Below are 22,009 nucleotides of genomic sequence, written 5' to 3'. Positions count from 1 at the left end.
AATCAATTAAATTTGCGTGAAACGGTATAGACTTAAACTCGTATATCAAGATTATGGGATTTCGAGAACGGGCCGATTTTACTTTTGTTTTGAGTGGTTTCATTTTTGATTTCAAGCCAATATCTTAGCAACGGGGTGCTTGCCCATAGATACAGGGGTTTGTGCAAAAATCTAAACATAGAAAATTTTCCAAATCCCCCATTTTGATTAATGCAATCGAAAATGAAACTTTTCTATGTTTCATTTTTTTGCACCTATTCTTCAAAATGAAAGTATTTAAAATTTTAAGTTCTTCTTTTATTCAAAGATTTTTTAAGGCACTTTGTTGACAATCTAGCTCTTGCTTTAAATTCCCGCTTTCTTCAATAAATTGAAGATGAGAAAAAACCTAAGCTACGAATCAGGGATTGAAACAAATGTATGAAGGGTGGGATTTTACAGCCGCCTGTCGTGCAAGGCACTGAGAGGCCTGGAGAGGCCACGAGTGCCAAAAAGAAGGGCCGTATGAAATGCGGCAATCTCATTTGGTGGAAATTTGCTAAACAACTGCGAAGGAGCGCCGGGAAGCAAACAATAGAAGAATCCAATTTCATTTTTGTTGCAGATTTCAATATAAACTTCTCTTACAGGCAGTTAGTCACACTACTGCATACTAGGAAATCAAGCTTTCAGAAAAAACAACATCAGTCATCTACAGGATTTATTTGCAACAACAAGGATAAGAGTTACCTGAATCAAGTTCGCAAGACAATTAATTAAAGCTTGAAAGTTTGAAACAAAATAAAACGTGCAGCAGCCAAAATCAACCAACCAAAATTTGTCATTCAATTTCCGAGATAGCGCTTCGATTTTTAAGGCCTTGTTTATACGCTGAAGTAAAAACAATTCCGCACATGTAAATGGGTACCAGTGTTTGAGATCTAGGTGGGTTCCGTCTCCCCCGTAGATCTTTTTCTTGGGAAGTTGATCTTCAAATTAGTTCTCAAGGTTGGCTTGGCTCAAATTTTTTCATCTATGGCTCAAATTTTAGGCTATTTCTCATAGTTTTTGAGAATGTTAATTTCATTAAAAAGCGCCGGGTTATTTTTTCATGAATCCCTTTAGAAGTTTTGCGGCGCATTTTTTTGCTTGCGAGTCAGGTAAACGATATTGCGCTTTCGCACCATTAATCTTTAATATGCATTTCAGCGGGACGCTAGAGTGACTAACTGACAGGGATTACTTGTCAATGTGTTGTGTCAACTTGTCAGCATTGTATTTTTGTAAAGGGAAAAATAAAAGAGGTAAGCCTAGCCTAGTTTCTAATCCTGATATAAGAGTTTAAGCTTAGGCTGTGAAAGCGGGCAGGCAAAAGCAATGGCAAAATTGATATCCATGCAATCGCCCGATTAGTTAAGCACATTCTGTGAATCGCGCATTTAGCCCAGGGTAAGTATCAAAAAGTAATGTTTAAATCCCCAGACACCCACAACAATAAGGGGGCATCGGCAGGACCCTCCTGGCGCTCCGGAAACGTCTGGAGCAAAATGTGTTGTTTTTTTCGTGCTCCGAAACACCGGAAGATTCCACAATTTTCAGCAATATAATCACAACAGCGCTCACTGTGTTAATCATGTGAAAACTAACTGCGCATGCGCATATTTAAAAAAAAATAAGCCGACTCATGGAAGTGAAACCTTACTTAGGCGGTCATCGAAAAAATGCTCTGTTCGAGTCGCAACGGGTGTTAAAAATGCATGCGGGCGGACGGACGGTCAAAAACATTACCGGGTTTTTTTAAATCACGCCAGTAACTCAGGGGCGGGTGGTAATGCGAGCAAAACAATTTTTCGATGGTCGTCAGAGCAATTGAGAAAAAAGCTATACTTTAAAAGAACAAATTGCTTTTCCCAGATTTTTTTCCGCATCTCCGCACCGGAAAATCAGCGGAAAATTTGATGCGGGCGGGTGACGCGAATAGAACAATTTTTCGATGACCGCCTTACGTTTTTTAATTTTTTCAATATTATATAAGGCGGCAATCACAAATATCTTCGTTTTGCATCGCCCGACCAACTCTCGAAAATTGAGTAGAATTGAGTCGGTAAATTTGTCGGACTTTTTCTGTCGATGACGTTTCCTTTGTTCAAAAATTTTATTAATGCCAATTTTTTGCGAGCGATTTCTAGCGCATTTGCGGCATTTTGACTTTGTTTATCATTACATGCGCCATTTTGGGTTGTTATGTAAACCCGAAAATTTTTACGACCAACCGACCGACTCACTTTTTAGACCCAACGAGGACGCGAAATGAAGATATTTGTGATTGCCGCCTAAATATAATGTGACAAGTCCAATTTATTAATGGCTGAACCATTATATCAATATTTTTTGTAACCATATTTAAACAATATTTTAAAAGGTGTTAAAAATCATATGCTTCGGAAGCACCGGAAGAGCTTCAGAACATTCCGGTGCCGTGTTTTTGCTGCAGATTGTGCGATATTAACTTTTCATTAGGAATATTTTGATGTAAAGGAAGAGAGAAGGGTTAAATCTAGCCTAATTTCTATTCCAGATGTGGAATTTTTAGACTTAGCTGCCCCTGGCATGGGCGGAATGGAATGGGGTGTTCAGTTTGCTGGACATTGCCTAGTCTACTTTTATCGTTCATCTTTGAACCACAAGCAATATAATGAATATATTAAGTCTTACCCAGTTCCATTGTCAATAACACAAGCCGGCTGTCGCATAGCCATCTTGAATATATTTGAAAGTAAATCTGTGAGGGAAATTAGTTTTGAGTGTGTTGATTGCCTGGTTTTCCCTCAACCTTGCCTGCTCTTGCTGCCGTATCGAAAGTATTCAATTCAAGATGGCTGACAGCAGGGCGAAAACAATAAAATGACGAAATTCTATTGGCTGAAACAACCCGGTCGAGAACGCAAAGCAAACAAATTTTTTTCTACCAACTTTTGAGGAAAAAGATTGGGAACGAGGTTGCAACAATTCAATGATAGGAGTTGCGCATAGTATCGAGACGCTAGATTTTGCTCTATCTCTCCCCAGGTATAATCGGTAGAGATGATGCATCAACCACCAAAGAATTCTCTGCAGATAAACCCCTAAGCGCTTTTTGTAAGAACATCAAAAATGTTGGAAGCCTCTTCGCATGAGGTTCGTAAACTTTGAGTTTGGGTTGAAACTTAATGTTCTTAACCTGTTGTTATTTTCACCACTTTGTGAGTATTTCTATGCAATTTCCTAAGCAAATTGGTTGTTTTTTCTATCTCTTTGTTTTAGAGTCCGCAAAGCCTTAAATGTTAACTTGTTCTTAAGATTTTTTTGCCATCTTCGATGTCTTATTACGCACGGAGCGAGCGTTAGCGAGCGGAGTGCGACTCTTTTGGCAAAAGCGCGGGAAAAAAAGCTGATATGCGGGGTGATAAAATCGATTTTTCAGCTTTTTTAGCCTCGTTTCCATTCAGACTTTCGTCGTCGTGTGCAACTGTCTTAAGTCCAAACATGGAGAATTGTCGCCTGCACCCGACTGTCTGTTGGAAGCATTACGTAATGGATTTTTTCCAAATCTCTTTGTAAATCGAGCTCCGGCGTCAAAAACAGTAGAGTATTTTTATACGAGGATGAAGACGTCAATTCTTCGAGAAACGTCGCGGGAAAATATAAGTATCCTTCTCGATCGGGAAACGTCGCTCGGTTCGGAAGCGTATTGTTGATCGGACCATACTGCCTTTTAACACTCAAAACAAAGATGGCGGCAAAAGTAAACAACAAGAAGAAGTGAGAAGAGAAATAAAGACGAAAAAGAAATTGAGATTCCTGACAAACTTTGAGGAGAAGACCTATCTCAACGTCAACACTCAAGCAGATGCCAATCTACTCCTGAGAGTACGCTTGAATATGATCAAGGCAAAAGCAAATTATGGCGACAAAGGGACTTGTAGATTTTGCAGTAATGAGGAAGAAAGTACAGAGCATCTAGGAGAGTGTGAGGAGATTGATGCTGAAAAAGTAACAGTGGATGAAATCAAATCAGGCAACCAAGAAAGCTTAAAGAAAGTTGTCAGGAGATACAGAATGGTTGAAAAGATGCTCCAGGTAGAGGAAAAAGGTGGCGATGCCATCTACGGAAATCACGGAACTAAAATACGACGTATTTATAGGTCTCGCACTCTTTTATTAACAATATAGAAGTGCCTATCAAAACAAAAGATAGAGAGGACCACGCAGAATCGCAGAATCGCAGAATCGCAGAACTGGTTGCTACCGCTCTTTGGCTATTTTTCTTTGGTTTTTATGCTTTAAAGAGTTGAATTGGATCATGATTTTTGTGTGATTGTTACAAGAAATGGTTGATGATGAAGTTTTCTTATTATTATTCCTTCCTGAATTTGATGTTTCGTTTGGTTTGGCATGAGAGATGATGCAATCTCTTCTTGAAAAACAGGATATTTTATCCGGTCGATATTTTATCAACTTTCACAACAAACTAACTTCAATTTTGCCTGTATATTTACACAAATTCTAACTAGGCAGTTGACTGAATATTTGGGGATAAATCTGACCATGCTATATTTGAAAAATTTTGCGACATCAAAAAAGTTTGAACTCACTTTTTTATGATGATGGTCAGATACAGATGGTAGATGCGGCACCCAAGGGCAAGGAAATGGTTGTGGTTGGATATGAACTGGTTAGCTTTAATGTAAAAATTTAAACCCAGAGCAAAATTTACTGGTTGATGATTGATGTTTTAAAAATGCAACGTGGTGGTGGAAAACTTTTGGTTGTGTGAATTTGGACATTTTCTTGCACGTGCGTTTAAAACTTGGAAATTCTTGCTGTGAATTTGGACATTTTCTTCTACGTGCGTTTTAAACGTGGAAAACTTTTGGTTATGAATTGGGACATTTTCTTCCACGTGTGTTTAAAACGTGGAAAACTTTTGGTTGTGAATTTGGATATTTTCTTTCACGTATGCTTTTAAAACGTGGAAATTTTTACTGTAAATTTGGACATTTTCTTCCCCGTGCGTTTAAAATGTGAAAAAATGTTTGTCGTTAACTTGACATTTTCTTCCACATGCATAAATTAAAAAACGTAGAAAAGTTTTGCTATCAGGCAAAAATAAAAAAAAATGTAGTGTTTCCGGAATGCGGTTCAAGGAAAAAAGCTTTGATGCGCTGGCCAGAAAAAAAATTTTTATTAGATTTTTTTGATGACTTAAGTAATATATATAAGATCATTGAAATAGAACTTTAACAATAACTTTTATGTACAAACAGTATGAAGTAAGCCCTGAACAAACAATTCTTGATCTACAAGTGGGAATATCGAACAAAACTACTTTTATAGCTTAAATGCTCCAACTTGATTTTTTTATAATGAACTAAATAGATGAACCCATAGTCTGCGGCCAGATCAGAAAATTATTATTTTTCACCCGGTTGGTTTCCAGAAAGGCTACATTTTTTTATTTTCGCCTCAATTGAAAATTTTTTCAAGCAATATCCTGGCATAAAGACTTTTTTTCTTTTTGGAAATTTTTGAAATTATGATTGCCAATTATGTGACATTTTATGCTTTTGCAGCATGCTTTCGAAAATTACAAAATGCCTTCTGTTAGGGGAATTTTTTCCTTTCGACGTTCTTTCAGATTATGAAAATATTTCCCAGTATATACAGTATGAGATTTTTTTTTCTTCTTTTGCATTACACTTTTTTTATACCGGGTGCGCCACAAAAAAGTTTCTCTCTTTGAAACTGATTTTCTCGAAATCTAAGAATTAAGAAACAACCATTCTATTCCATCGGGAAGAAGAAAGATAAACTTAAATTTTGATGGGTCATTTATGAAATTCGATTCATTAGACCAAAAGTTATGTTCGATCGAATAAAAAATTTACTTTCAGAAAGTGCCCGAAAACGTTAAAAATCGACCTATCAAATCTTTATTTTAAAATTGGCAATCGCAAGAGGTTTTACATGATTAAGAGCATTTTTCAGTAACTAAACACATGAATTTTGAAACTGATGGAACGAAAGGGTTTAAAATGTTCATCAAAATCATTTCAATTTACTTTTAACGAAATCTTCCTCCAGATATTTGGTTCTAGACTGGATAAAGTCTATGTAAGGCTGGATGTACTCGAAACCCATATTTGATGTATTTTTAAGAATTTTACCAGGTTTTTGGCTTTTTTCGACGAATTTTCTGCCTTTTATTGAAATTCAATCTTCCTTTATACAACAAAAGGTCATTTAGACAGCTAATTGTCATTTTTAATGACTGAAACGAAAATACTGATGCATCCAGATGCATCATGTAATTATGCTTCTGTTTAATTTGATAGGTCGATTTTTAACGTTTTTGAGCACTTTCAGAAAGTAACTTTTTTATTCAATAGAGCATAACTTTCGATCTAATGAATTTAATAAATGACCCATCAAAATTTAAGTTTATATTTCTTCTTTCCAATGGAATAGGAATGGTTCTTTTAAAATTTTTAGATTTCGGGAAAATTAGTTTTAAAGAGAGAAACTTTTTTGTGGCGCACCCGGTATAAGAACCAGTAAAATTTTTCTGAGCCTCGACTGTTCTTTTTTTTTTTGCACTTTGAGCTTCTATCATGTTCTTATTAATAGGATGTAAGTCAGGTATTTTAGGCATTATACCCAGTTTTTATTACTTTGACCCCTAAATTGATTGAAATTGAGTAGTTTCAGGCTCAGCATTGCTCTTAAAATGTTCTTATTTTTTGGCGAGTTTGAGCCTCGTTGTTCTTATAAAATTGTTCTTATATTAAAAAAGTGTATGTTTGATTATGAAATTGTTTCCCTGTTTTGAAAGTTTTTGACATGCATTTCAAAAAATATAACTTTTGGATGCTATAATTTTTTACCTTTTTTTCAATATATATATTTTACCTTTTCTCCAATATTTTATATATTAAACCTTTTTTCCAATATTTTATATACTATGAAAGTATATGCAAAATATTTCATCTATTTTGAAAATATAAATTTTCCTTTGGTTTTCTTATTGTAAAATATTCTCAATTTTTGATGAACAAGATCAATTTTTGGTAGATATACTACCTACCTAGATATTACCCCCTGATTTAAGAAAACGAGAAAAGAGAAAAAGTATCTTAGGTTGAAATTTTAAGATATTTGACTTAAAAAAACAGTTTGTTTTGAAAAGAATCAATCAAATTTCTTTCGGTTCACCAGAGTTTGTACATGTTTAAAATGCATTGATAGAAATTTTCCTTGCTCTCGTGACGATCATGAAAATTACCAAAATAAGGTTTGTTCACCATGCAAATATCGCGAAAATAGCCCAAATCATGCCTCGAATTATTTCCCGATCACGCATCACCCAAACGGCTGGGTACAACTTTTTAAATTTGTATCATAAAATGGCTAACTTTCTCATTCCCGGGAAAACATACCTGCCCTGTCTCTGGGATCTTTTTGCTTCTAGGCGTCTAGGCTAAAATCGGTGTTAAATCTATTTTGTGGGATTTGGTCCTTTTCCGTTGTACATGTTTTTTTTTTTATAAGCAAGTGTATGCCCCTTGGTCAGGCTCGAGTATGCTTAAGCTTTCAAAGCATCCAGACATAGAATATGCTTATTATATGCTTAAGAATTATTATGCTTTTGATTCACCCAACCAAATTTTTTAGTAAAATCTTAAAAAAATTTGTTAATATTCGATTCAAAAAGCATTTAAATTTTTGAGCAGTGGAATGTGGCTAGCCGCGGAATGTATTTTTTTACTTGACCACTTGCAAACCTTTTTGAATAGAAAGAGATTGGCTACTTGAAAAATATTTCAGGCTAGCGTATATGCTTATGTTATGCTTAGGAAATCTGCAAATCTGAGCCTTCATATGCTTATAAGCGTTATGCTTATAAAAAAAAACATGTACACTAGCAATCGGAAAGTTCCGCTGGGAATAAGGAAGTTTAGCAATCCTACGGTATGTAAATGTAGTGTAAAAAACCTTTCGCTTGCGAACACGAGATTTTCGTATCGTGTGTAACCCCTTTTACAATTGATGTTATCATATAGTTTGTATGAGACTGTAAGGGTCTAAGAAAAAGTTTTCTAAAGAGCAAGTCTTCACTGTATTATTTCGGGAGATTCAGTATATCATTCAGTCAGATTCTTTTCGAATAATTTGTAAAACTACTGAAAGATTTCACAAAAATAATATGTCAAAAATAATCTACAAGGGTAATGGAAAAAAGGCTGTTAACTATTAATTCAATATATTTCAGTTTTCTTGCTCGTTGAAGATTGAATCATAAGGGTGGAACATTATGGAAAAGAAAAAGTCTTTAAAAAACAAGAGGAATAATGACTATTGTTATAATTGCTAACTTCAGATCAAAATAATTTTATTAACAAGTCAAACAGAGTTTGTATTTCTTTTGATTGTTGAGTCACTTATTTCAAGTAAAGCCACAGATTTCTCATCCAAAACGCATAACCCGCATGGTTTTCAGACAAACGCCATAGGTATTGAAAGTAAAACTTATCGCCAGATTTCGAAAAATTTACGACTTAAAACAAAGAAAGGAATAGATTCAATCCGCCATTTTAAAATGCAGCGCAAATCTTAATGCTTCACTTTTTCTTGCTTGAGAAGGTTAAAGATTCATTTTTAGCCCTTCGGGCTTCAAAGTCAATGTCCCCAATATGTGGTAGGCTCAAATTCTAACAGGAGACATAAAAAACAAGCCGTAAAAGTGATTTTCGGTAAATATTTCTTTTATTTCAAAATCTTTCTCTCAACTAATAAACAAAGTATTTAAATTATACTTTAAACAATAATGATATTTACAAAGAGAAAAAGGCGAAAAATCCTTGATAGCTAAATTTTTTGATTTATTAAATACAAGTAATATTTTACAAATGACTCTATCATCAACTGACAAAGTTTGAATGATCTAATTAAGAAATAAAATTTTAATCACCAAATCAAAACCAATGAGAATTGCCAGAACTCGAATCTAGCATCAATCGGAAATCACACAATGCAAGAGAGGTCTATAAACAAACTCGAACCCAGTTCCTTAGTCCGCTGTTTTATCAGTGAAACCAAAAAGTTTTACAAAGTTGGTCTGGGTACGAGAATGGTATATCAAATGTGTAAATTCAAATGCCATAAGTTTTGTTTATATCACCTTCAGAAAACATGAATTCCAATGGCTAAACACAACTTTGTGATAACAAGATTTCTGGTCCTTCCTTTCAACAAAATTCTCTACTCTTCTATAACTACAGAATAAAATGCTTTAAAAAACCATAAAAATATAATGATGAGGGTACGAAACAAAATAAACCAGGCAGTGGCAATAAAATATAACATCTAAAGACAAAAAGGTAGAAAATAATTTATCATAAATTATCATAAATTTTCTTCTTCTTCATCTTCTTCCGTTAGAGTCCATTCTTCTGATTTCGTTTTGAAGGATGATTTTAGTTTTTCTAAACATAGAAAAGATCAGGTTTATACAACCCACCACTTTAATTGGAGCTTGCAGTTGTATTTCCTTTGGCTAGGTCTAGTCTATCCAGATTAATAATATAGAAAAACTTGCTTGGGTAAAGGATAATTCTCAGTACTGTCGATCCAAGTATATCCATAATATTCATTAGATAAAAATCAACATTCCACTGATTACTTTTCAATTTCCAAAGGCTTTACAACATTTAGAAGGAATACCCAACAGATATTTAACGTCCATCTAAAGTTAGATGAACGTCGAAACAACGTGCTGCGAAACGGCTGGAAACATATCTCACGGACAAGAAATGAACTTACCAAGTGAATCTTGAGAGGGCGATTCCGAGGGCGTTAATTTCCTCCGCCTCCTTGAGGAAGCTTTCTAAAAGGACAAGTGAAAATTAGCATTAAAGTTCGACCAAATATCAATTTTAGATTCTTATCTATGAACATCCCCATCCAGACCTTTAGGAATATCGACAGAATTCATGATAACTATAAAACCCTGAAATTTAAACCTTGTTGGTAGGACTCTCATTCAAACCAGGCTTTTGAGCGGCAAACAATAGAGAATTTGAAATCCCCACAAACAAACAGGGTTTTAGAACTCCATGCTAGAGTCCAGGCTTAGACGTTGATATCGTTAGAGGGTCAGTAAACGCGGGAAAGTATATATGCGCAGAGTCAAGGCGTGAGGGCGGTTTACGGGAAAAAAGTGGTGGTAGAGTTTGGACCATACTGTAACTGTAAACACCTCCAACCCGGGCGCTTACAGCCATTCTCAAATTTATCCCGCGCGCCCCCTAACTTATTCCCTTTTTAGTGATTTTGTGTAGACGATAGGATCGTCTAGTGCATGTTTAGAAGAGACTGACAACTGATCATTCCTGTATGGGGCTTCACTAAGCAAAGGTAGATAAAATGATGTTAAAAGCATTTGAACTAACCGTTTTTTCTTTATTCAGGGCTTTCCGTTGTTCTGATAGTAATTTATTCGTTTTATTTTTCTCTTCGTTCAGTTTGTCCCAGTTGATCTCGGGTATCGCAAGTTTCGTTGATAAAGTCTAAAAGAAAAACATTAGAATATATAAGAATGATATTTCAGCTTATATCAATAATAAATCAATATCTTGAACCACCCAACGCACCGGTGGATACACACCACCGCTTATCAAAACAGTTTTCCTTCATTTCTGAAGAGAAGAGACAGTGCCCCGAAATTAAAAGTTAACGGACATGATAGGTGGACATGGTATTTTCAAAATTTGATAAACAAACAAATATTTTCGACATCTGAATTAAGGTCATACGTACCTCCATTGAGCGTTTTTCTTCTTCTTCGTATTTTTCTTCGCAACAATGCATTTCTTCTTGTCGCGCGGTCGCTTCAGTGTCTTGTTCGGCCGCTTCTTGCATCCAAGCGGGCAAATTTGAATCTGGTTTGTGACTAGGTGATTTGTTGATAAAATTCTGTAGAGAAGAATAAAAACAATTGCTAATTCCAATTTGTTTCTTAATCTTGTGTTTTATAGGACTAACTCACAAATAATAATTATTTTCCAAAAAACAGAATTTTCTTTCCTGTTTTCTACACGTCATTTATCAGTCTTTCTAGAAATATTGGGTTTTATATAGTCCTGTGTATTCAAAAGGAAGCCCGAAACATAATCCTGTGAAACCTCGTCTTTAAATAAACAGTATAGAGAATGCATCATTAATTTTTAAAATTTATGTTCTTGAAACGTTACGGAAGATTTTATAGTAGTTTCTATTGATTAAGAAGAAACAAACATAGGCTTTCAGGATAGAAATATTTCCTGTCTCCAAGGTTTTAAAGATTTTATATTCATGCACTTTCATTAAAACCACTCTTCCTTTTTGTCCATTAAACTAACAAAAAGGATGCTCTTTCCCTGATTTAAATGGGGCCTTAAATGAGTATTTTCATGACGAAAATTTCTCGCAAATAAATTATTAAAATAATAAACACACTCACCATTCCGTCAAATAGACATCTTGATTCTGTAAAATCTAACAAAAAAAAGAACAGAAAAATCGTCAAAAAATCGTTAGAAATTTCCAAGTTGCGTCGTTCAAGACCTTTTCTTAAAAGATACCAGTAAAAATTGGTACCTCCTTTTTGAAATAATCCTATGGCAACTCATTCCCAACAAATTTCTTTGAGGTGGATTCTTTCCATTAAAAAGAATAATCACCCAATGGTAATGGTCTAAAAACGAGGTAGGACATGACAGCCGTAGCGTGGCCGACTTTTTCCAATTTACGGCGCCCCTTTGCTCTTTTACACCTTAGATATGGCAGTTTTCGGCCAAAAAGAGAGAAAATACCCTAAAACTTTCGTGATCGCTTCGCTCGCATAATATTTACAAAGCTATTTATGTTTCAAAGGGGGCACCAAAATCATAATATTCAAAATTTGCCTCCCCAGTTTGCCCGAATTTTTGTCGACCCACCACGCTACTACATGACAAGGGTTGTTTGTTAAGTAATTTATAAAAAGTCCTAGTCTCTCTACTGTATGTATAAATCATAAAAAAATCAAAGAAACTTTTAAAACATAACAAGGAAATAACTAAATTGTCAGTATATACCTCCATTTAAACTTCGTTGCTTGGTGAGGCCAGGTCTTTTATCTATGGTCAGTTCTTCTAAAGAAATTGAGGGTATATTCATGTTGGCCAGTCTTTTTCGTCGTGTTCTTGGGTAGTCAGTACCTCGATCCAAACTCTTTGATTTGGTTAGTGAAATATACCTGTTAGATTTTGCAAATTCTGTAAAATAAAAAAGTGAAAAAGTTTCATATGTAACAAAACAATACAACAAACACAATCACTTCAAACAGAATTTCAAATTTTTTTGAGTTTCAAAATTGATTGCTTGTGCCATGAGAATTGGACAAATGTTTTGGTACAAATAAAATAACGGCAATGAAAAGCTAGTTTTAAACCCTTTTTGACGTAGATACAGACATAATGTGTCTATAATTCTAGAATTCAAAGCCCACGTGATTCAGATATAACACTCTGCCGAACGTACGCCGAATAAAAAACTTTGGATACGCATGTACCCTTGTTTATGCATTTAAACATATCATATCAATCGTCAGATTTGAAGTACACGAATAAATGCTAAAATAGCTCTCGACCAAAACGGAGAAAATACAACTATAACGTTTTCGTTAACTTCATTCCTCAAATCCCAAATAAGAGCTCTGTCTGCCAATAACACAACACACCCCTCAGCACAGTATAACACCGCAATATTCTGACACTCATGGCTCCAAAAATGAATCAATTTTGTTGAATCAGCCTTTTCAGAAATTCAGAAGTTATGACGTCAGATTTACGTTCCCTATGTCTTCATTTCGAAAATGTTGAGATATCATTTTGATATGTTATGAAATGTTTAACAAACTTCCCCTATACCATAACGACCAAATTTTTGACGAGTAAATATCATCCAAATTCATCATCACAAGATACACGCGACTTTTTTTTATAGACTTGTTAAAGATTGTAAAGCAGTTAAAATATCAGACACACGCTAATTCGAACTTCTATCACTGCAATCTTTTCAATAATTCGAACTATACCTTACTGCATCAGCAAAAAATGTCATAAAATACTTACACCCCCTTCTCACAGATCCGGTAGGAATTTTTTCAACCAGTGGGGATAAAAATAACGGACTAAACCTCGATGGGAATTAATATTCACATATTTTTTACGAATGGGGGTTTCAATTCTTTTGTTCTCAAGTCAGAAAATTCAATTGGTATGGGAAAAATAGCATGATATTTTGCAGTGAGGATCGGCTTATTTGATTATTTTCAGTGGGGACAAAAAGTGGAAGATAATTTTCTACCGGGGACGATATTTTGTCCAATTTTTCCAGTGGGAAGGGCTCCCAGTGGGTCTGTGAAAAGGGGGTGCGTACTTCCTATTTTCGAATCTCGGTTTAATATTTGAATTACAAACTCAGCGTCCCCAAACCCTAGTACGCTTATCCCAGCATATTTGTTAAAAAAAAATCTCAAAACAGAAACGAAAATAGCAACAGAATTTCTGTTGAGAGGTATTATACCATACAGAGAGCTTAAGCAATTTAGAAAAATATCTCAAAGAATCAAGATACAAATCAATATACACACACTGTAGTGGACTATTTGATTTTCCAAAAAAATTTCTTTTATAGTTACATTTTTATATATTAGGAAAAAACATATAAACATTTTCCAAACATTTTTACAAGAAAACAACCAAACCAAGAAAGCCACAGAAAGACTATGACTATGTAAATCACAAAGGACGAGAGAGAAAGAAAAGCGATTTTATCACACTGAAAACCAATACACTCTTCGCTTTCAATATTATTCTTTAACAAACATCGAGTTTAAACGAATTTAAGAAAACCCACAAGAAGAGATAAATAGTCGTGAGAGTTTATGGGCGAAAATGTATCCCCCTCATTTTATAAGTAAACTGGCTAAAACTAATATTTGTAACAAAACATCAGCTCTTATATATCAAATCTTGTGTATCATATATTATAAGCTCCACTTGAAGATCTGCTGAACTCTTTTATAAAAATCTTTGATATAATACGACTGGTGGCTATTGCCAAATATTGTACACTGTACCAGAATTCCCCGAAAGATCTCAAGAGTTTGTAAAAAATCCTCGGATCTCGTTATATATAAACACCTCTCTCCAATTCTCTGCAAGAATCACAAATATTTCCAGCGCGAATGAAAAATGATACATAAGTCATCAAATAACATTAATAAAATCGCAGATAATTGTCTCACAGTATGACACATCATACTGCTCAACCAGCAAACAAAATATCCAACTCCCATACTTACAATACTAGATCATGTTAACAAGAAAAACCATGGGATTTTCCAGTTGAGAGGACCTCCACGGGCCACAAACCGTATTCATTATAATAGCATGAAGGCTTATGACATCATGAAACTTAGAAAAGAACTGTTATTATTCAATTCTCTTTTTGAGGCATATGATAAATGGTTGGATGAATCTTTCAAACAATAAGTGGTCATTGAGAGCACTATTGGTGCAAGATAGTGTTTTAAAGACAGGCTAATTTGGATTTTGCAAGATGATATTGTTGACATTACTCGTGCTTGGATTTGGAATGATCCTATGTTCCCCAATTTAAAGGTTTTATTTTTACATAAGTAATTCCGTTTCATATCAGACACATATTTCATATCAGGACAGTATCTTGCTATTGTTATATTATGCTGATATAAGCAAAAAAATGCTTTTCTTTTCTTCTTTCTGATCAATCTTGCTCTACATCCGTATCAATCCAATGTGAAAAAGCTTTTGAATTAGAATTGATGAGTAAGTCACGTTTTTTATAAGAACATGCACAATTTTTGAGGCCTTAGGATATTCTTAACATGTTCTTAATTTGACCATTTTGTGGGTATTTTTGACCATTTTCCTAAGAAATATGGTGTCCACAAAGTCTTAAAATGTTCTTAACTTGTTCTTAACATTTTCGCTCTCTAAGCCTTATGTTCTTATAAAGAAAACGTGTATTACATCATCGTAATACCGCCACAGCAAGAAGTATTCATATCTTGCTTCGGAAATGAAAAAGCAACCCACACTAATTAAATTTGTTGTTATACTCAAAAAGTATTGTATGATATTTAAATACGGACACTTTTTAAAAAGCGGACATCCAAATCTCAATTACGAATGTACTATACTCACACGCCTCTTGTTTGTAGTAGTCTACAGCTATCATTCGCGATTTCTTCGCTTTTCAGAACATTAAACCTAATAGAACAACGGCTAACTTGAAATTAATAAAACACACCAATAGGAAGGGCCAATTAAGCCTCAGCGTAACAAGCTTTCCGTTCAATGACAAATCGGATCCAACAAATCAACTCCATGAAGCTAACAAGAAAAACACACACAGGAGAGAGAGATGTTTTCAAAAATATTATATTTGAACGAGTATAAACATCTGTGTAAAGATATTTGAGCTATATTTTGTCAGATATTTTTGATAATGATTAAGCTTCTCAAATTTTATTTTTTGGACCGTTTTTGATCGCCGGAAGTATAAAATCTGTGACATGATACGTATGGGACCAAAGTATAATAAAAAACACACCTTATGTTCTTTACTTATTTGCTCACTGGACTTTGGGATTCTATTTGGATGGAAATCTGAGACAGCAATACTCTACTAAGTCTTACATCAGTACCAATGAAATACCATAGAAAACACCATTTTGCCATACCATGACATAAACCATTGCATGAACCACTGTCACAGTGAAAATTCCAAGCACTTTTTTGTGAACTCGAAATTTTTATAATGTGCCATACCATTGCATGAACCACAAAAAATAATCACTCAATTACAAAAATTACAATGTCAATAATCCCTTCATCAACAAACTAATTGATTTGTAATATAATCAATTAAAGAGAGTGGAGGAGAAAAAAAATTAGTTCCTCTTTCGTATCGTAAGACGGCATATATTGTAAGTGAAAAGATCTTGATGATATAAATTTATGCATAGTAACCCACTTGGAAGACATTGGAAACAATGACGGAATTCAGAATTCTGTTCCTGACATCAAAAGATTTAGTGAGTAAAAACAAAAACAAAAATAACATTGTATATAATTGTTTCTTTCAAAATCAATTACATTGCACACTTAAACAACAGAGTCGGTGCCCTATGGAACCTGGCGCAAACGTGTGGCGTCCCTAGTATAGGTGGCTAGTCTAACATTTCTCGTGCTAATTTTCAACGCCTACAATGATCAAAGTTGTTTGCTTGAAAGTAGCAATTTTGCAAAACTTTAAAATGTTAGATTGATCTACAAGCAAGAGGTCTGGAACGAGTCTTGAATTTTTGTAAAAAGATCCCCTTGTTGTTTACTTCATGTATGAAGATATCAAATAAACATTTTTGTATCTAATTTAGGAATAAATATGTGCAAAATATTTAAGTAATGACCAAATAAGATAGAATTTCAGTAATCCTTTGTAGCTGGCACCCAAAGTCAATTCAACAACCATCTGACATGATATGGACGTTGATTGTACGTCATGTATCAGCTGAGTAGTTACAGAAGCATCAAAATAACGCATTCAGTAATTATGAAGAGTACAAAAGTGAAAGAATGTTCAACTTTATTGGCGAAAACTGAGAGTAGATGCGAAAATAGACATGAAATGACTGTGCCAAATGTAACGTGAACAACAGAAACTTAAACAATAACACCTCATTTATTCGTCCAATTGTTAAGGATTTCAAGAAATAATCATAATATTTGTCCTTTAGAATAACCGGACACTTCTCAACAACCAGCAGATTCAAACCGAGGTGTTATCGATAGTACAATAAATCAAATTCACACAAACTACACGTTTTTTCATAAGAACAAACTATATAAGAACATAAGGCTTCGATGGCCAAAATGTTAAGAACAAGTTAAGAACATTTTAAGGCTTCACGGACTCAAAAACAGCCAATTTCTTATAAAAATGGACAAAAATACATAAAAAATGGGAAAAATAAGAACATGTTAAGAACATTTTTAGGCTTGAAACTCAAAAAGTTAAGAACATCTAAAGGCTTCAAAATTTTTGGATGTTCTTATATATAAAAAAACGTGTACGACAAAGTCCTGTAAGCAAGTCATTTAAATTCAAATTAGTTTCAGAAGACCCGATCGTGAATGTCGTGGTAGCGCCAGGAAAGAAACACACCATAAATTTTATTCCTTGGTCTTTCAAAATCTAACTATTTTCAGATACTTCCTTTTTCAGGAAAACGAGATAAAATGAGACGAAAACACAGATTAGGATATTGTAAGGCGGACATATTTTCGAAATCAAAATTCCATCTGAAAAATACATCATAAAATACCAAGAAAGACGAGGCCTAGTCAAAACAACACTGTTAAAACAATCTCTTAAAATATCACTGGGATGAATTGCAATGATGAATAACTGTTCCGGATCTGGATCTATGTCAGGACGAAAGTTTACAAAACAACGATAGGTTTCATTCTTTAAAATTGCAAAACTATTCTTGTATTTTCTGAACCTGTAACCCCGAGATAAAAAAACTCAGATTTTTCAGACTTCGAAGTATGATGGTTTAAAACATTTTTTTGCAACAATTTCAGCTCTATTTAATATCTAAATTTGGAAAAAAATCTTTTTGTGTGTGATATAGACTGTATAGGAAATTCTCTGAAAAAGAATTTTTAATGATACTTTTGTAAGAAGATGCTATAGTAGCTTTTTAAATTTTTCTGTTTTGAGTTTTTTAATATGGTTCAAAAAGGTAAAAAGCCGAGCTTAAGAAAATGAGGGGGAATCTGAAAATTTAACATTCTGAACATTAATATAGTAGAAACTCTCGGTTCAGAAAGAAAGATATACACCCTCGTGCTATACTTCTGCAGGTCTCACAACAAATTAAATCTTCATTTGGATATTAAAAAAAAAACCGACCGTATAATAATTTACAACGAACCATACTTACTCAAGGTTGAAAAGCGAATGAAGTAATTTTTTAGGAAAGAAGAAGACGAAAAACCTCAAAGATGGAGTATCATTCTGAACAGTAAACAATCGAATTAGCAACATTTGAGACTCCTCCGGAGAGCTTACAAACAAACCTGTGCAAGCAAAAGATTCTTTATGAGTAGTCCATCTAATATTGACTTGAGTATTAGTAAAAAGACACGAAAACATTAAATATCAGTTATACAAGCCCAAAAAATGCATATGTCAGCTACTTTTGATCAAAACAAACAACAGTTCAAAACATCATCACAAGCGTCATAGAGCACTTGAGAAACCGTTTACCTTGGATAAACGAAAAGATGATTTCGTCAAGTTCTAAAAAACCGGATGCCGAGTTCGAGGGAAAATGCAATGACTTTACTAATAGAATTGTTGACCTTGGTTTTTATAGGAATATAAAAAACTTGGGGTAGCTGCTGTATTCTTATAAGATGACTAAATTGATTGGGTTGCTTTTGAGCTACAGTAAGAAATTATACACTTTTAAAACTTGAAGACTGATGAGAATTTCGACTTATAATGTAGACTTCAAAGATAATTTTGATGTAAACCACCACATCTAGAACACACAAAAAAGGCACTGGACAAAAGTAAAGTGCGAGAAAGTTTGTTCCAATGAAAAACTCTGGAAGAGGTTAACCAAATTATAGTAAGAGGATGAAAAAACGTTAACTTTGACGTTAACAGATTTGCCATATCTACTTTAAACCTATTATGAGATTATGACTTCAGATAATGATCTTAGCGACGAAAATAAATTTACACAAGCTTTCTAATTATAAATGCAAGATATGTTAATGTCAGCGAGTAAAATCATGACAGAGTTGTCACGTTTTATGGCTCCACGAATGTAACGACAAAATTTATTAAGATTCCAAAATGCATTGTTTTATCATTCATAAAACTATTTGGACGCAATTGTCGTAGCCTTTGTTTATATTGTCAATATTTGACCATTTTTAGCATATTTTTGAAAGAAAGATATCAAAATTCTGAATGTTTAAAATCAGAAAAGGTCAAATATTTAGAAAAGTAGAAATTACAGTAGAAAATTCTTCATTTTCCACATTTTTCTTCATTTTTGAATCCTTTTGAAAATTTTAGGCCCTTAAATCTATCCACTCAAGATTTTCTTTCCAACAAAGTAATACTTTTACAATTGGATCTTTTTTCCTTCAAGAGAAATGTAACTTTACTAATCTTTGATCAGCTTGCCTTACTTCAAACCAAATTCAAATGAAAACATATGCATAACAAACAGACAGAAAACAGACAGACAGACAGACAGACTGACTGAACAAAATCTAGGAAACACCACCTTCTTAAATATCCATGTTCTTGTAAAACTAGAAAGAAACTGAACAAAGAAAGAAAAATGAGAGAAATGTTTTTTCGATTTTTTTTTTCATTTTTGACAGACATTACAGTATGACAGGTAGGGGGGGAAATTTCTAAAAAGTAAACGTGCATGACGTCATAATATGTACTCTACTAAAGTAAAATCTGATACATAGAAGGAAGGAAAGTAAAAATTCTAAAAGGATCTTACCATACGGAAAAAAATTATTATAGTATTAATGTAAGTTTCTCAACTAACCCCTTTCTCTTTCTTACACATTTTTTCCAAGAATAAAAATATTCAGATTCCGTCGTTTGATTTCAAAACTCATCAAGGAATCACGTGAAAAAATATTGGAAATTTTGGTAAACTTTTATTGTTTAGACAACATATTGAAACTTTATCCTTCAAAAGAAATGTCTGAATTTGTTTGATGTTCATAAAACACGTCATATGTCATTCGCATTCAGTTTATTTTTTAGGTTTTCCAGATATTCTTAGATTAGATTGAGAGGCAATTTTAACGCAATTTTAAGAACACTTTCATCGCATCAGCTTTTGAGTGCCGTTTCACTGTAGAAGAACATTGTTCGTAAATTAATGCATATATCCTACGAGGTCTGTAAAATTCACTTAGAAACTACGTTCCAATGCAACAATGCACAAAAAATAAATTAAAACGACTGCCTTCCTCAATTTAACAAATGAAAACAAGTGTAACGAGGGAAACTGAAAATGACAATTTTGTCGCTCAGCGATGAATTATTACTTCCTTGAATTTTCAATGCCTCAGGATTTTCTAGATAAATTTGACAAATTAGTAACAATTAGTAAAATTTGACAAATTAGTAATCTTTCCATCTGAAACAGGATGGTCCGGCTAAGAATTCTTAACCATATTAGGTGTGTAGTTTCAGGTCGTTTTAAGGAAATGCCAAGAATTTCAGACACTTGGATAAACATATCCAAATTAACACAACTCGTCAGTGAGCAACAGAATGGATGACGAGAACAGGTTTCAGTACTCTCTACATTGAATCAAACCAGAAAAAGGTTTCAGCTAAAAATATATTTCATAAATATTTGGCAACTGAAAGCTAAAAGGAGACATTTGAGTGGATTTGGAAAGAAAACAGAGAAAAAAAACAAGAAAATAAATCAGGAAGAGAGGAGCAAATAAGATAAGATGAACTGATAAAATGATTCTAAACACGAGACGTAAGGAAGAACGAAAAAAGGTCCAAAAAGGGACTTTCCATACGACTAATCGTAAAATAAATTTCCTTTAAATTCCTTTTTGATTACGCTATTAACACAGATGGAAAACATTTTTCCAGGAAAAAAAAAAATTCAAGATTTCAAACAAGATGACTTTCCGATTGCCGAACAAAAAGACTTTCATTTACAATAACAATTTCCTGTAGAAGTCCGATCACGCCAACACGCCATCACGCCAAAAAATTCTCTCATCACGCTATCACGCAAACCACCTGGGACCTCCTCATATAATATTCGAAAAGCAAAGTACAACAGATAAACGTAAGAAGGCGCAATGCAAAGTAGACATTTACTACCTTTGCTAATATAGATAAAACAAAATCGACATTGATGCAATAAAAAAGTAGACATAAAAAGAAAAGTGGACTTACTTTCGCCTTCAGTGATCCCATGCCAACTATTCCGCTTGATGTGTAGCTAAATAAGATGACAAGAAAGAAAAACACATCAACGAAAACATACTAAATAAGTTCATCTCCAAACGAAATATGTAGTAAAACATAGTTTGAGGTCTTTTACGAGAGATAATCCATCTAATGAGTTCGATGTCAAATAGAATTTATATTGTAAACCAGAGGGACCCGTTAAGAAAAATAAAGGGGGTCATTTAGTGAAATAGAGTGACCATTATCAAATATTTCCCCCACATTTTCTTTGATAACATTCCTACGGTCACTATCCTTTTAGAACACCCTTGTAGGTAGGTGCCTCAGCAGGCTTTATAAGAAAATCGAAACCTCAAAACAGCATTGTAAAATGAAAACCCACAAAATAGTATGCGAAGAAATCTTCATTTTCAATTTTAAATTGAGGTCTAAATGTCTCCCTTATAATGCAATGGGTGGATTCTTATCGTTAAGGTTCTAAGATAAAAGAAGCTAAGTAGACATTGATCGACCATTTTAGAGAAGGAAGAAAAAATGTTCCAGAAATTGCCCCGTTATAGCTAGGTTTAACGGTCACAACTGAATGAAAGAATTCAATTTTTTCGTCAGAGGCTGAAAGGGAACTTCGTTTCAAGTAATTTTGTTCGAAAAAGGGGAAGAAAATGATATTACAACCCAGCTTTCCTTTTTTTGAACTGGAATCACTCACTTATCAATCATTGCATCAGAAGTGACTGGGTTCTAGTTAATTGGGGTTAATTGACGTCAAACTTTCTGTAGAATCACCCCTTTATTGACGTCTTTAGCTCCTTATAAACTTGAACCTATTTGAGGTGAAAATCAAAATGAAGGCCTTTAAACATACTTT

At 33.9% G+C, this 22,009-nt stretch overlaps 2 protein-coding genes across 2 annotated transcripts in view; both read right to left on the bottom strand.

Annotated features, from left to right (window-relative positions):
* LOC136805049 (uncharacterized) overlaps window positions 1-2,885 on the bottom strand; it is a 42,513-nt gene extending 39,628 nt beyond the window's left edge. Inside the window, exon 1 of the mRNA XM_067061589.1 lies at window positions 2,695-2,885. Coding sequence (XP_066917690.1) covers window positions 2,695-2,738 — 44 coding nt within the window. The 5' untranslated portion in view covers window positions 2,739-2,885. The remainder of the gene's footprint in view (window positions 1-2,694) is intronic.
* A 5,874-nt stretch (window positions 2,886-8,759) lies between these two features.
* Window positions 8,760-22,009, bottom strand: part of LOC136805047 (uncharacterized) — a 37,069-nt gene continuing 23,819 nt past the window's right edge. Inside the window, exons 4-10 of the mRNA XM_067061587.1 lie at window positions 21,127-21,172; window positions 12,132-12,311; window positions 11,516-11,550; window positions 10,834-10,989; window positions 10,467-10,583; window positions 9,838-9,901; window positions 8,760-9,500 (exon numbers count right to left, since the gene is read on the bottom strand). Of these exons, the coding sequence (XP_066917688.1) occupies window positions 9,421-9,500; window positions 9,838-9,901; window positions 10,467-10,583; window positions 10,834-10,989; window positions 11,516-11,550; window positions 12,132-12,311; window positions 21,127-21,172 (678 nt within the window). The 3' untranslated portion in view covers window positions 8,760-9,420. The remainder of the gene's footprint in view (window positions 9,501-9,837; window positions 9,902-10,466; window positions 10,584-10,833; window positions 10,990-11,515; window positions 11,551-12,131; window positions 12,312-21,126; window positions 21,173-22,009) is intronic.

Source organism: Clytia hemisphaerica, unplaced genomic scaffold (assembly GCF_902728285.1).
Source record: "Clytia hemisphaerica strain Z4C2 unplaced genomic scaffold, Clytia hemisphaerica genome assembly, whole genome shotgun sequence".
Lineage (NCBI taxonomy): Eukaryota > Metazoa > Cnidaria > Hydrozoa > Leptothecata > Clytiidae > Clytia > Clytia hemisphaerica.
Note: the sequence above shows the minus strand (reverse complement) of the source record. Positions and strands in the feature narration are given on the sequence as shown.